The sequence below is a fragment of the Eleutherodactylus coqui genome, chromosome 1 (assembly GCF_035609145.1).
Source record: "Eleutherodactylus coqui strain aEleCoq1 chromosome 1, aEleCoq1.hap1, whole genome shotgun sequence".
Classification (NCBI taxonomy): domain Eukaryota; kingdom Metazoa; phylum Chordata; class Amphibia; order Anura; family Eleutherodactylidae; genus Eleutherodactylus; species Eleutherodactylus coqui.
In genome coordinates this window covers 213,590,396-213,605,570 of record NC_089837.1, presented here as the reverse complement: position 1 = coordinate 213,605,570, position 15,175 = coordinate 213,590,396, and the positions used below count along the sequence as shown (strand labels likewise).

Below are 15,175 nucleotides of genomic sequence, written 5' to 3'. Positions count from 1 at the left end.
GTATAAAAACCATCTGACACACTTATGCAGCTTTTACACGGCCGAGAAAAATCGCACAAGACTACCAATACTTGCGCGAATACGAACCCCATTGTTTTTAATGGAGTCATATACACAAGCGATGTTTTAGGGGAAAATCATGGCTTCCTCTATCTTTGCCTGTTCTTCGGAACGCATCGCCCATTAATTTTAATTGAACCTTGAATGCATCGCATGATGTGCGTGCGAGTGCGATATTTCTCATTGAAATCAATAGGAAACACTTCCGATCCTCTATCGCACGTGACCATCCCAATCTCAAGTCTCTGGCAGATGAAAACAAGTTTTCCTGAAGAATTGCCCTGTGTTTACTGCCGTCCAGCTCTTCTTCCATCCCGACCAGGTTTCCTGTCCCTGCACATGAAGAGCTTCCCACAACATGATGTTGCCACCACCGTGCTTCACTGTGGGAGTGGTGTTCTTGAGGTGATGAGAAGTGTTGTGTTGTATCACACATAGCATTTCCCATGGTGGCCAAAAAGTTAAATATTAGTCTTATCTGACCAGAAAACCTCCTTCTATGTGTTGAGGAGTCTGCCACATGCAGTTTGGAGAACTCCAAGTGTGTGTTTTTTATATTTGTCTTTAAAGTGGTTAACTACTGATGGTCTACATTTAGGATAGGCCATCAATAGTAGCTAAACAAAGATCCACTGGCCAGGACCCCTGCTGATCAGCTATTCTCAGGGCCAGAGCCTTAATGCACTGAGTTGGTTTCTTCTGGAAGCAGACAGCTCTGTTCTCACTCCAGTGGCCCAGCTTGATATTACAGGCAAAGTCATCTTTCACATCAATGGTAACTTTACCTGTAATACCAAGTCTGGCCACTGCAGTAAGAACAGAGCTGTCTGCTTCAACTGCAAAAATCGGCCAAGTACACATGCACACTGGCCTGGCCAACACCTGATCAGTATTTGTCCTGGGTGGCAGACTCCTCCTGATCTACTGTTGATGGCCTATCCCAAGTCCTATTTTTGTGTAATTCTTCAAGAAAAATGTGAGATAAAAACAAATGAAAATTGCATAAAAAATATTTTTTCACTGCCCAACATTGCCCTTGCCCATGTGATTACAGCCTAATGTCGACGGATTTGCATGCGCAAAATGTACACGTGCGATATGCAGAGAATAGAAGCCATTGATTTCAATGGGTTTGTGTACCGGCACGTATTCCCCCCCCCCACCATTTTGGTTGCATATAAAAACGCAACGTGCTCTATTTTCCTGCACATTTGCGCACTAAAGGTCCATAGAAGTCACTGGGCAGGCGCCAATGCACTCATAATACGCTAGGAGATGCTGCATAATTCTGCTGGAAAAACATCTGGAACTCGGACTAATTAGCCAATTAGATCGGTGCGTCTTTGTTTGCCGCGCATGAATGAACACGCCTTGTGGGCGCAAAAATTACAGCAAAATACGTTGATGCGCGTGCAAAAAAATGTGCTGTGTGCGCAAATACGTACACGCTCGTGTGAAGGGGGTCTTGGGCTACATGCACACAGGTGATAAAAATAGTTGTGCGCAAGGTTCTCAGGTGCAACTCGCATCAGACCGCGCTTGAACATCCCGTTCGTGTGCTGAACACTACACACTAACATGCAATTATTGGCTGAAAATCGGACTTGCTGCCATTTTTTTTTTTTTATAACTTGGACTATCCGTCCGTGAATATAACGCCCCGTGCACACCTAGTCCAATGAATGGGTTCTAATTCTGTCCGATTTTTTGAGTCCAGAAATTAGGTGGAATTATTGCCCGTGTGTGTGTACCCACAGGCTGCATTTCCACGCAGCGAAAGAAAAAAACCCAGTTATGGCCCAAACCCCGCCCACCCATGGCTGCCAACAGCGTCATGATCTTGCAAACGTAATGCCAAGACTGCAGTGGCTGGGTGGGGTTCCACCTCCAGGGGCCTGTGCAGCCTTACATGCCCATATGATAAACTGCTGCGGAAAAATTGCAGCATTCTCCTGGCGTGTGGAGCGGCGTATCACCACGTTTGTGATTGCGTATGCCAATGTATCTCACACACGCTGTCATGCCTAGTGACTATTGTTTTTTTTTTTTTAATTCCCTGCTCTGTTGCTTAGCAACATTGCGTATTAAAACACCCCAAATATGCGATGTATTGTGTGTGTTCAGCATTTAATACGCACCCATACTGAACAAGCAGGCTGTATCATGCGTAATACGCGCTATAATAGAACATACTGCACACATATTATACTCAAACGCTAGTCTGTCTGGGTCAATGAAAATCAATGTACTTTCATTGACTCCATTCGCCTCTGGAAGTCAATGGAAGCCTTCCAATCCGCGGCCCTTCCGCAGTGGCAGGTTGTAAGATCCTTTTAAATTCCAAGTTGTGCCGCCAGTAACCAAGAAGCACACCCAGCGGGTGAATACTGTGGCGAGGCCCTGCAGATGCTGCTGCGGGAGAGCTCCCTCCATCGCATTGTGTCACGACAGGTCGGCCCCGCCCCACAACACGACTGCCCACAGCCATTGGAAGCAGCGGAGGGTGCGGACAAGGACTGGGCGGAGCGTGCGGTGACGTCACAAAGGGATGGGCCGCTGCCCGTGACGTCACGAGAGACAGGGAAAAATTGACAGAGGGGAGGGGCCGAGCTCACGGAAAGCAGAATCAAAACAAGGAGACACGCCTCTCTCCCTGGCCGCACACAGCAGCCGTGTCCCCGGGCTCCCTGCAGGGTGACGCTCCGTGCCCCAAGGACAGGCTTCATCCCCGGCATGGCGAGCAGCTGAAGGCTCCCCGGACCGGCTGACTGCGGCGCGGCGATGCCGAACGTGAAGAATAGCAAGGGCAAGAAGAACAAACGGGCGAACAGCAGCGGCGACGAGCAGGATAATGGAGCGACCGCGGCTGCGGCAGCAGGAGGGGGCCCGGCGGCAGCCACAGCGGGAGCCGCAGCCGCAGCCTCCTCCGCGCTCACTGCAGCAGCTGCAGCAGCAGCATCCGCCGTGCCGCCGCTGGCATCGGCCGCACCTTCCAGTGACTGCAGGAATGGTAAGCGCTCACCTGGCACTGCGGGCCCCGTGTGCCCAGCCCCTTCCTTTACTAGTGCCCACTCTGTGCAGCCTGCTGCCCCCCAAAAGGTCTGCCACTTTGCCTTCCTAGACACCTGAATGGCACCTCTTCCCAGAGTTGCATCCTCTGTGCCAGTGCAGGCACGTCCAGTGCATCCATCATTCAGGAGGGCAGGAAAGCCTCGTCTCCTGCGTCACTGTACAAAACGGTAGACCGGGGTCGCATCAGGACAGGCGCTGGTGGCATAGCGCCAATGTTACAACTGCACTGTGTAGCCGAGGCCTTAAACAGGGTATTCCGACCAGTCGTGCCGCTCTTCTGGTATTGGCTTAGTACCTGTATATCCCATCTCGCTTCTCCGTGCCAGCTGTAGGCCGTGTCCGAAACATCTTGCCCATTTTACTACCCCTGGCCTGTAAGTTCCTATAGAGCCCCTTAGGACGACGGTTTACAAATACTGCATGCATGTCCCACAAGAAGCCCCCAGCACACGGCAGAGCCGGACTGCGCCTGTGGAATCCCGCAGCAGACTCCTGCTCTGGCCGCGGCCGTGTCTACCGTTTCTGTTGTGCGGATGAAGCCGTCACATATGCGCAGTACAGACTTATGTTTTCAAAAAGACTTTTCCCACCCCATCGCTAGGTGACGACATGGAATCCGCGATCTGTCCACAACGTTTATTGCAGGCGGACTGCGGATCGGATGGCTTTATTGACTTCGATTGGAGCCATCCACGCAAAAATTGAGCACGCTGTGATTTTTCCTCCATTCGTGAAACTGCGGTTGGATTTTTCAAGTGTGGAGAAAGAATCGATTTCCCGTATCATGCTATGGGCGCTATTTACTGTTAATCCGCGGTGGGGACGCCCACCACGGATTCCGCAGTAAAAAATCTGTCAGTGGGCAGGAGGCCTTACGCCTAATTTCCACGGGTGAAGTTCGCGGCGGAAATCCGCATTGTTGCCCCGCAGCTATTAGGTTCTATTGAACCTAATAGTGTAATGCTCACGGTGCAGAATTCCACCATGGAATTCCGCCCTGTGAAATCACCTGTCCTCACCCGCGGCATGCTCTATTTGCTGCGAATGTACGCACGGACAGATTCCATTGCAGTCAATGGAAGCCGTCCGTCACGCTATCTTCTGCTGTAGCACAGCGGTAGATAGCGTGAAAACGCTTCCCCGCCCACCCACGCATGCGTCATGTGACGCTGCGGGCGTGTCACCCGCTGTACTGTGCATGTGTGGCGGCATGGGATGCGGGACAGCGGGCTGCAGATCCGGAGGTGAGTATGGGGTCTATGGGGGGGGGCGCCGTGACTGACTCCGCTGCGGAATTCCACTTGTGGAACCCGTCACGGCCGTGGGCACTAGGCCTTACCCATAAATCTTCCATCCTTCTCACACAACCCATACCGAAAACCGATTGATCGGCCCACATAGCTCAGATGGGACAGTACCCATCCTTGGCTAACACGGTACCAAACTTTTGACATCTTTTCTGGTTCCCTGATTTTAAAGTCCTTGTATCCCACCACTGGAGCCTCGGACTGTCTGGCTTTACAAGTGTTGGTAACCCAATGGCAGCCTGGCAGGGGTGCTGGGGTCATGTTAATGTCCTCTGCTGGGCTCAGGTAGTGGAGAATGATTCTGCTGAAATCTGCCATTTCAGATCTGCTTTAAAAGAACATAAATGATGTTCTGGCTAAATCCACATGTGCGCTAGGGGGTCCGTTATGGGAGCAGGGAAAAGGAATCCCATGGATGAATGAATCCGTCTCGTAACAGATCCAAACTGTGTCGAATGGATCCCATTGACTATAATGGGATCCGTTTGATTCCTGCACCTGTCGGAGACCTGCATGTGTGACTTTTTCGTCTCGCATTTCATGCTAGATCTACGCCGGAGGCTGTGAGCAGAGCTTCTGGCGCTGATGTGAATGGCGCCTTTCTGCAGGCCTCTTGTTTCTTCTATTTTTACTTTTTTCTTCTTCTCTGTAGTAAAGTAAGCAAGTATATAAACTGTTGCCTGGAAACCTATACTTTGTATCATGTTCTGTTTCTTCCTGAGGTGACTGTGAAAAGCTGCCCATAAACCTTCTGTTGCATGTCATCAGGGTTATGAAAAGCTCATTTACATGCATGAGATGTGTATTGTTGTTGGATTTGACATAGCCTTGGCACAGAATTTACACTAAAACTTGTGTGATGTCCGATATGTGTGATCAGGACCGTAGAGGCTGTGGACAGATTTTGGGGTTTTGTTTTTTTATTATTAACTTAAATGCATGTATTTTGCACTGAAAAATCATTTAGCGATGGGGTTTAAAGTGAACCTGTCATTAACTTTCAACCCCATAAACTAAGTTATGAGGCTCAAAGGTGATGGAATTGGGAGTCCAGGGAGTTATCTCCCATACTCGCCGGGTGCCCCATTCTAGCACTGTGCCCCCGTGAAGTCAGCTAGCAGCTGGACTCTTTCTGCGTGCACCTCCCCATAGAGTTGTCAAACTGTTAACTTCGCCGGGACAAGGCGCAATTATGGGTCACCTGGTGAGTATGAAACATACGGAACCTCCCCAAACTCCCGCTTCTCTCACCTTTCAGTCCCATAACTTATTTTTTGGGGCTCAGAGGTGATGACTGTGTCCCTTTGAGTCACATTCACATGGCAGTATTTTGGTCAGTATTTGTAAGCAAAAACCAGGAGTGAAGTCTACAGAGACCTAATGGTATATTGGAGATATTAGTAACGCTTCTGTGTTTTGGACTACCCTTAATTTTGGCTTACAAATACTGCTACAAAATACCCATCAAATACTGCCATCTTAGGCCGCAATTAAAAACTTTTGCAGTTTGACTTCTGCAGCTTCTATGTATCACAGTTCAGAGCAGCTGCAGAAAGCCTTTCACCAGAAGTTTGTTCCAGCTTTCTTCAGCCTTCTGTATAGAGTGATGTGTAAAGGTGCAGACGCCAAATGTTTTAATTTAACCTGATTTTTAAGAATGAAACCGATGCAATTAAGTAAATAAATATGAGAAAATAAATAACTATATAATACATATGCCACCAAAATTGTCCTGGCCTCTTACCCTGTGGTGAAATTTGGTGAACATGTACAGTATATCAGATGTGTGTGGGCTTTGTATAAAGCCGACTCAAGTGCCAAGCCCGCTCCATACACAATGGATATCTTTGACTGCCAACACTTGATTGCAATCAGAGATAACTCTGTTCAAACCTGTTGACCATTTAGATGCTGCTGTCCATTCTGACAGTGGCATTTAAACGGCCCGACACAGGGAGCGAGCGCCTCCTGTCTCACAGACGGCTTCCCTGCGACTGGAGTGTGGTTGACGTTCGTTTGCCATAGCAGCTTGGGGCTTTATCAAGGCTCTAGGGCTGCCATGGATCTTTGCTTATTATGCTCTTACTATGGTGGGGTTTAATAGAAAACCTCTCAAAACACAACATATTGTGCATCAATCGATCAAAGTCCCCTATAGGGACTGAACTAAGAAGGCAAAAATAAGTAAAATAAAGATCTAGATAGTTATTTTTTTTATTGCAAAAATTTAAAAAGGTTTTAAAAACCAAAAAAAATCACTTTTTTTTAACAAAAAATGTTAAATATTTTGGGTATCACAATGTCTAGTAAAAAAAACCCAAATACGATCTATTAAAATGATCTGTTTATTTCACATGGTGAACTATGTAAGGCAAAAAAATAACGCCGGGTGCATTTTGGGTCACCCCATGTACAAGAAAAAAAGTTATAAAACAATCAAAAAGTCTTATCTACCCCATGATGGCACCAATGAAAACTGCAGGTCATTCTGTTTAAACAAACAAACAAACAAGCCTTCACATAAACCCCAGCAACAGAAAAATAAAGTTTTGGTGGTCAGAAGATGGCAACAGAAAGTATGTTGCTTCTTTTTTTTTTTTTGTTACTCATCTTAACTATATTGTAACTATGTTTTAGAAGTAATAAAAAAAAATGTAATTTGGTATCCCGATAATAGTACAGACCCTCATAGTGAGCCTAACATCATTGCCGCTGCACTGTCTACACCGTAAAAGCAGCCTCTCCCCAAAAAGTGCGCAATTGCATTTTTTTTGTATTTCAGTCCTTCAGTACATTAAATGGTACCATTTGAAAAAGACAACTCGTCACGCAAAATACAAGCCCCCATACGACTCTAAAAAAGTAATGATTTTTTTTTTAAAGTGGGGAGGAGAAAGCCAAACTGAAAAACTAAAAATGGCCATGTTCTCAAAGGATTAAAAAAGTTAAAAATTACCTAATGCCCATAAATACTGCTACTTGTATTGACCATATGAAAACAGGAGAGATAAGATAAGCAGAATTCATGCACCCAAGGGAATGTTGGTAAAATGTATGGTGACTGAGCTACAGTTTCCATTCAGAACCCCTCTAGTCAATCTGTGACTGTAAGGCCTTATTTGAATGGCTGTGTTTTTGGCCACAGGCTCTATAATAGCCGAAGAGGCTATACGTATTCGTGATTTCTTCCCCCCCCCCCCCCCACAAACACACACAAACCCAAGGAGTGATGGCCTGCTGAGAAAACCAATCATTGCCTATCCTATTATTGAGAATAGGACATGCTATCTGCATTGACCATTAAGATTGGACAGCACTCAGACGGGTGTCCGATTGAAGTTATGGCTAAGATTTTTGCAATGTGGCCTTGTGAATTCGGCCTAAATCACAGCTCACTAAGCTTTTCCTTTTTGGGGCTTAATCAGTGGTCGACTTCTAAGCCAACAGAGGTGTATGTAGACCGCCACCAAGGTCAGCTGCAGCCTCCATCAGCACAACACTTACCTTCACAGTCAGACTTCTGCAGAAAAATGGAAGATAACTTGTAACTTCCCATTCCGGTTTGTCGTCTTGGAAGACAGGATCTGTGATAGATACCTTCTGCCAAGGCAGACGGATTTTCTTACTGCATTCGGGACACTTGGCAGACATACTACACCTCAGCAAGAAATGAATGGGGCCTCTCAGTTTGAGAATCATTGGTCTTAATACTGCTTCCAGGTTCCAAAAATATTGACCCATAAAATACAATATACAGTGAGGAGCACAGCAACCAATGACATCACTTCTCTTTATTTCCTAAAGGATCCCTGGAAAGGGGGAACTGGGTTCTTAAAGGGGTTGTCCAAGAACCCTTTTTTAATATAAGTCACAGCTTCACTGCCATAAAATAACAAATAGACATATACTTTCCTCTCCCCGCTGCATCCCATTGACAGGCTGCTGCAGCCAATGACAGAGCTTTGCGATCAAGCTGTGACATCCCGTAAACAGGTGGAACTGCAGCCCGTAAGCAAACAACCAGAGCAAGGACTGAGCGGCAGCATCGGACACAGCGGGAAGAGGCAGAAGTGAGTGTATACTTGGCAGGAGGAGCTGTGATTCTAGAAAAAAAACAAACCGCAGAAACCATCTTTATTGGAATTTTCCTGGATTTTTAAAACCAACCAAATCATTACTCACATTATAAACCCCCCACTGGTTCAACACCGGCAGTCCTACAGTGGTGATGTGCCATGCAGCCACCTGGCCTCTGCAGCCAATTGCTGGCCTCAGTAGTGCTGCCTGCATGTACACTACCGTTCAAAAGTTTGGGGTCACCCAAACAATTTTGTGTTTTCCATGAAAAGTCACACTTATTCACCACCACGCGTTGTGAAATGAATAGAAAATAGAGTCAAGACATTGACAAGGTTAGAAATAATGATTTGTATTTGAAATAACATTGTTTTTACATCAAACTTTGCTTTCGTCAAAGAATCCTCCTTTTGCAGCAATTACAGCATTGCACACCTTTGACATTCTAGCTGTTAATTTGTTGAGGTAAGCTTGTGAAATTGCACCCCACGCTTCTAGAAGCATCTCCCACAAGTTGGATTGGTTGGATGGGCACTTCTGGCGTACCATACGGTCAAGCTGCTCCCACAACAGCTCAATGGGGTTCAGATCTGGTGACTGCGCTGGCCACTCCATTACCGATAGAATACCAGCTGCCTGCTTCTGCTGTAAATAGTTCTTGCACAATTTGGAGGTGTGTTTAGGGTCATTGTCCTGTTGTAGGATGAAATTGGTTCCAATCAAGCGCTGTCCACTGGGTATGGCATGGCGTTGCAAAATGGAGTGATAGCCTTCCTTATTCAGAATCCCTTTTACCCTGTACAAATCTCCCACCTTACCAGCACCAAAGCAACCCCAGACCATCACATTACCTCCACCATGCTTAACAGATGGCGTCAGGCATTCTTCCAGCATCTTTTCATTTGTTCTGCGTCTCACAAACGTTCTTCTTTGTGATCCAAACACCTCAAACTTGGATTCATCCGTCCACAACACTTTTTTCCAGTCTTCCTCTGTCCAATGTCTGTGTTCTTTTGCCCATCTTAATCTTTTTCTTTTATTGGCCAGTCTCAGATATGGCTTTTTCTTTGCCACTCTGCCCTGAAGCCCAAAATCCCACAGCCGCCTCTTCACTGTAGATGTTGACACTGGTGTTTTGCGGGTACTATTTAATGAAGATGCCAGTTGGGTACCTGTGAGGCGTCTGTTTCTCAAACTAGAGACTCTAATGTGCTTATCTTCTTGCTTAGTTGTGCAACGCGGCCTCCCACTTCTTTTTCTACTCTGGTTAGAGCCTGTTTGTGCTGTCCTCTGAAGGGAGTAGTACACACCGTTGTAGGAAATCTTCAATTTCTTAGCAATTTCTCGCATGGAATAGCCTTCATTTCTAAGAACAAGAATAGACTGTCGAGTTTCAGATGACAGTTCTCTTTTTCTGGCCATTTTGAGCGTTTAATTGACCCCACAAATGTGATGCTCCAGAAACTCAATCTGCTCACAGGAAGGTCAGTTTTGTAGCTTCTGTAACGAGCTAGACTGTTTTCAGATGTGTGAACATGATTGCACAAGGGTTTTCTAATCATCAATTAGCCTTCTGAGCCAATGAGCAAACACATTGTACCATTAGAACACTGGAGTGATAGTTGCTGGAAATGGGCCTCTATTCACCTTTGTAGATTTTGCACAAAAAACCAGGCATTTGCAGCTAGAATAGTCATTTACCACATTAGCAATGTATAGAGTGCATTTGTTTAAAGTTAGGACTAGTTTAAAGTTATCTTCATTGAAAAGTACAGTGCTTTTCCTTCAAAAATAAGGACATTTCAATGTGACCCCAAACTTTTGAACGGTAGTGTACAGCACAAGACCGCTGATAGCAGTGAGTGGCGGGGGATTTAGCAAGTGAGTAAAGTTATGTATTTTTGCTTTCTCGAGTGCATTTCCTCCTCCTAGCTTAATTCTTGCACGCCCTGGAAAATCCCTGTTGAGATCAGCAGTTGCTTCACTATTTTCATTTACTACTCTCCCATTTTTTGCTTGAAGGGAAGCTGTCACCAGTTTTCACTTTTCTACATAGTTTGTAGCATGGTATCAATCATGAAAAAGTCAACCGAATGTCTATCTATTACTGCAAAGGGGCCTGACCTTTCGTGGGAAAACTCATTGGGCTCCTCTGCCTATGGTCCTGCTCAGACTTCTGGGACATCAGCATCTCTACTGGCCATTGGATGACATAGGGGTCATCATCCACATTAATGAAAGGGCTGAGCTACACAAAAGAGTACAGGTGGCTGGATCAATCCAGGTATGCCCACCCGACCATTTAGAATAATTAGCATGTGGCGCCGGGGTTTTAAAATCTGCTCTTCTACAGGTAGGAAACAGTTATGGAAAGCAATAAATACTTCTTGAACCTTAAATGTGTATTTATTTTAAAAAATCCCACATCCGCAGAAATAGTACGTTAGTAGCAAACCTCGACTAAAAGGGAGGATTGAGCCTTAAATGGCTGTAACAATGAAAACTGCCATTGAGCATGTTACAGTGGAATGGCCTCTGATGCACATAGAAAATAAACTATAATTTAACCATCGGAGAAAAGAAATAGCAGAAGGGGAAAAGCAAAATGGCCTAAAACTAGAAAATAGATAAAATGACAGCTTTGGAAGGCCAACTTCACACGGACAAGCGGGATATGGGGGCGTAAATCACTGCCCCATATCGCGCTCCCCGCAATGTGACTTTCTTGCGGAATGCGAGGTGTTTTTATGTCAAAAGAAAGATAGAACATGCGATTTTAAATTAATTTTTTTCCCCTGCATTGCATCAAAGTGCCGTACAGGAAAACATTGTTCATGTATATGACCTCATTCAAAAGAATGGGGCTCATATTTGTGTGTCTTGCAACACACAAATCTTGCTCGATTTTTCTCGCCAGTGTGAAGGCACCCTTATGGAGAGTGGGAAATGGGAAGGGGTGGAGTGGGAAAGTGAAAAGGTGTGATGCTCTCATGGACTACAGGCCCCCAGCACATACTGATTAGAGTCTTAGAAAGGAGGAGGATAGCCAGGGGGAGAAAGCAGGTGAGTCCCTAAATGCCAGCTACAAAGCCCATGTAGAGTAGAAACCGTAAGGAGCTTCCTCTGTTTTGGAAGACCTGAAGCCCTGGTGTAGGGGTTGAGGGAGAACGATGCCGCACCACCTGCTCATCAGTGTAGTGGAGAGTGGCTCCTACTACACTCACAATCAGCACCCACATCAAAGTGCTGTAAAGAAATGTACAGTGTGATGTGGGCTGTACCAAGGAGAGGGGAGATGAAGGAACCGGCTTATCCAAACTCACTCCACTATGACCTGCAGTCAGTAGTGTAGTGGAGAGCAGCTCCCACTACACTAACCTGTTAGGCGCAGCTTTTTCTGCTTTACCAATGTGTGCCCGGCTGCCCCTGCTGCATTTGGCACCCACATGGAAGTGCTGCACAGGGGTGGACACTGTGATTTGGGCAAAAACTGGATGCATTTCCTATTACAGTTACTGTCCTGGGTTGGGCTATCCACTAGTATTTAACAGTCCATGACTTGCAACAAACTATATGCAATGGGGCCTCTGAGGAAAGACATGGCTTCTCAAAGGAAGTAGACTCGGAGTTGAGGGTAGATAAGGGTGTGAGGGAATTAATATAACTACAAATTTGGAAATACTGCAGCCAAGATCCCAAGGGAGTGCCCAAATAGCCCCCTGGTTCAGGAACTGTCTGTAGACCCCCAAGGGCCCCACCACATCTTGTACCCAGGAAAAACAACCTCCCGTCAGAATAACAAAGGAAGTGGATTTCCCAGTAAAGCAGCAAGAGGGCCGGGGAAGAGACCTAAATACACTTATAAGGCTTATCATGATTGATATCGTTCTACAAGCTGTTCAGAAATGTAACACTTGGTGATGGGCTCCCTTTTTAGATCACAACGATTTAGGGCCCTTCCTCACAGAACGATTGTCCCAAAAAGTAATTGGATCTTATGAACTTGAACAATAATCGATCAGTGTAAACATGGCCCATGAGTGAACGACTATCGACAATTCGTTTGCTTCTCGTTTGTCGTTCATTTTATGTAGGCGTAAAAATCATTGTTCGCTCGTTCGTAACTCATTTCGTGTAAACTGTGATCAGTCAGTCGTTCACATTCACTGGTACAGTGAATGACGGAATGAGCAAGTAAACAAAATTTAAACCACTTATCTGTCTGTGTAAACTGGCTGAACGAGCGATCTCTGTCATCATTCGCTCATGCGAACAATATCTTGCGCCGTGTAAAAGGGCCCTTAATTACATTCAGTTTCCACTCGCATTATTTACTTTAACTTTCCATTGCTCTCTAAAAGCCCCAGTAGTGAGGTACACTGTCCAGTAGAGAAAAATTAAAAACTTGAAGGAAACCTCATAGCCCTAACCCTTTCCAATCCGACTTCCCTGGATTGGAAAAGTGAACTATCATGATTTTATTAGCAATTTTTTGAAAATTAAATGAGTTATGAGTGTTTCACATTGGGAAAATCACTAGTAGTAATCCTGTGAATATATGTATATTACTTACATTTATATTATAAGACTATTAATTTCTCTGATAGCTATCGTTAGAGAAATGAATGGAGTATACAGAACAGCTGCAGAGTTGTGCTGTCCTGCATAGTGTAATATACATATGCAGAACAACCTCTAACATCGGAGAGCTGTCCTGCCTAGTGTTAGAAACGTGTCGGACCTCGCCCAACATCAGAGCTATGTAGGGTAATCTGAATGTCGGATGAGGTCCAACACTGTATTGGAGAGGGTTAAGGTCTGAGCAGAACATATCTATTATATATGTCGATCAGTCATAACATTAACCCCTTACTGACGAAGCCGGTCTGCACCTTAGTGATGGAGCCAAATTTTGGAAATCTGGCATGTCACTTTAACATAGAATAACTCCGTAAAGGTTTTGCATATCCAAGTGATTCTGACATTTGCCACATATTGTACTTCATTTAAGTCGTAAAAATAGACCAATAGAATTTGTGTATATTTATTAAAGGCTCCAAAATTAGGAAAAATTCTTAAAAATTGTCTTTTTTTTTTTCACATTTTCAACTGCAATATCTCAAATATGTGCAAACATACTGTAGAATTTTTTTGCTAAGATATATATTTCCAGCTGTTTACTTTATTCTGGAAGCACAATGGAAGAACTTTAGCGTTTTTCTTTTTAAACCATTTAGGAGACGTACAAATTTAACATTACCTATCAACATTTTGAGGAACACTTTGTTTTCCTACACCAAGCCAATATTGCAAAGGCTCATAGGTGTCAAAATGATAGATACCCCATTTTTAAAACTACACCCCTTAATGTATTTACTAAGGGGTGTTATGAGTATTTTGACCCCACCGTTTCTTTTCAGGAGGTAATGCAATTTAACCCCTTGAGTGGCACGCCTGGAAATTTTCCGGGACAAGCTCCACTGCTCATAGCGATACAGCCCGGAAGATTTCCGGGCTATGTATCACTATGGGAGCTGCAGAGCACAATGCCACAAGCTGTGACATTGTGCTCTGCCTGCACAGACCCACAGAGAGCAGTGCAAGGGCTTTGAAAAACCAGCAGAAGATATTGCAGATATGTCGGCAATCTCCTGCACTGGTTTGTTTACAGGTTGCCATAGAGACCATCGGCTTGTCAGAAGCAAGCCGATGGTCTCTGTGGCAGGGAGAGCTGGTTGTTAGCTGTCAGAGGACAGCTAGGTACTAGCTCTTACAGCAGAGATCAGAGAAAACCTCCGATCTCTGCTGTGTTAACCCTTTACATGCTGCAGTCTATGTGACTGCAGCATATAAAGGGCTGTCACTGCAGCATGTAAAGGGCTGTCACCATCGGACCCCCGGAATGTGATCAGGGGTCCTGATGGGTCCCCGTGGAAGTCCCCTAAAGGGACAAAAAAAAAAATAAAATAAATAAAAACACTTGTCTCCCTTTACTTTGTAAAAAATCAAAAATACAATCGCACATGTGGTATCCATGCGTCGTAATGACCCAGAGAAAGAAGTTAATACATTATTTAACCCCTTAATGACATGGCCCCTTTTTTTCTTTTTTCCCCATTTCTTTTTTTCCTCCCCCCTGTTTAAAAAATCACAACTTGTCCTGCAAAAAACAAGCCCTTATATGGCCATGTCAATGGAAAAATGAAAAAGTTATGGCTCTTGAGACACAACTGCAAAATTAGTTGAAATTCAATGATTAGACCATTTTAAAAAACCTGCCCTGGTGGGCACGACAGGGTGATAGGAAACCCGCCACTCATGGGGTTAAAGGAGCAAATATAAAATTTCATATTTTTGCAAATATGTCATTTTAAAGACAAATGTTTTTTCTATAGTGCATATGATAATGAGGATTTGCACCCCAAAATGGATCTCCTGTTTGTCCTGTGTTCAGAAACATACCCATTTTGGCCCTAACCTTATGCACAATTGGGCCCAAACTGAAAGCAGCAGCCGGTGGCTTCCAGAACAGACATTTTGCTTGAAGGTGTTTTAGTCCCCATTGCCCACTTGTAGAGCCCTTAATCAGCCAAAACGATGGAGAACCCCCCCCCACAAATAACCCCATTTTAAAAACTAGACCCCTTAACGACATTCTC

At 44.9% G+C, this 15,175-nt stretch overlaps 1 protein-coding gene across 1 annotated transcript in view; it reads left to right on the top strand.

Annotated features, from left to right (window-relative positions):
• The first annotated feature begins 2,696 nt into the window (after positions 1-2,696).
• Positions 2,697-15,175, top strand: part of HECA (hdc homolog, cell cycle regulator) — a 42,092-nt gene continuing 29,613 nt past the window's right edge. Inside the window, exon 1 of the mRNA XM_066605489.1 lies at positions 2,697-3,070. Within this exon, the coding sequence (XP_066461586.1) occupies positions 2,842-3,070 (229 nt within the window). The 5' untranslated portion in view covers positions 2,697-2,841. The remainder of the gene's footprint in view (positions 3,071-15,175) is intronic.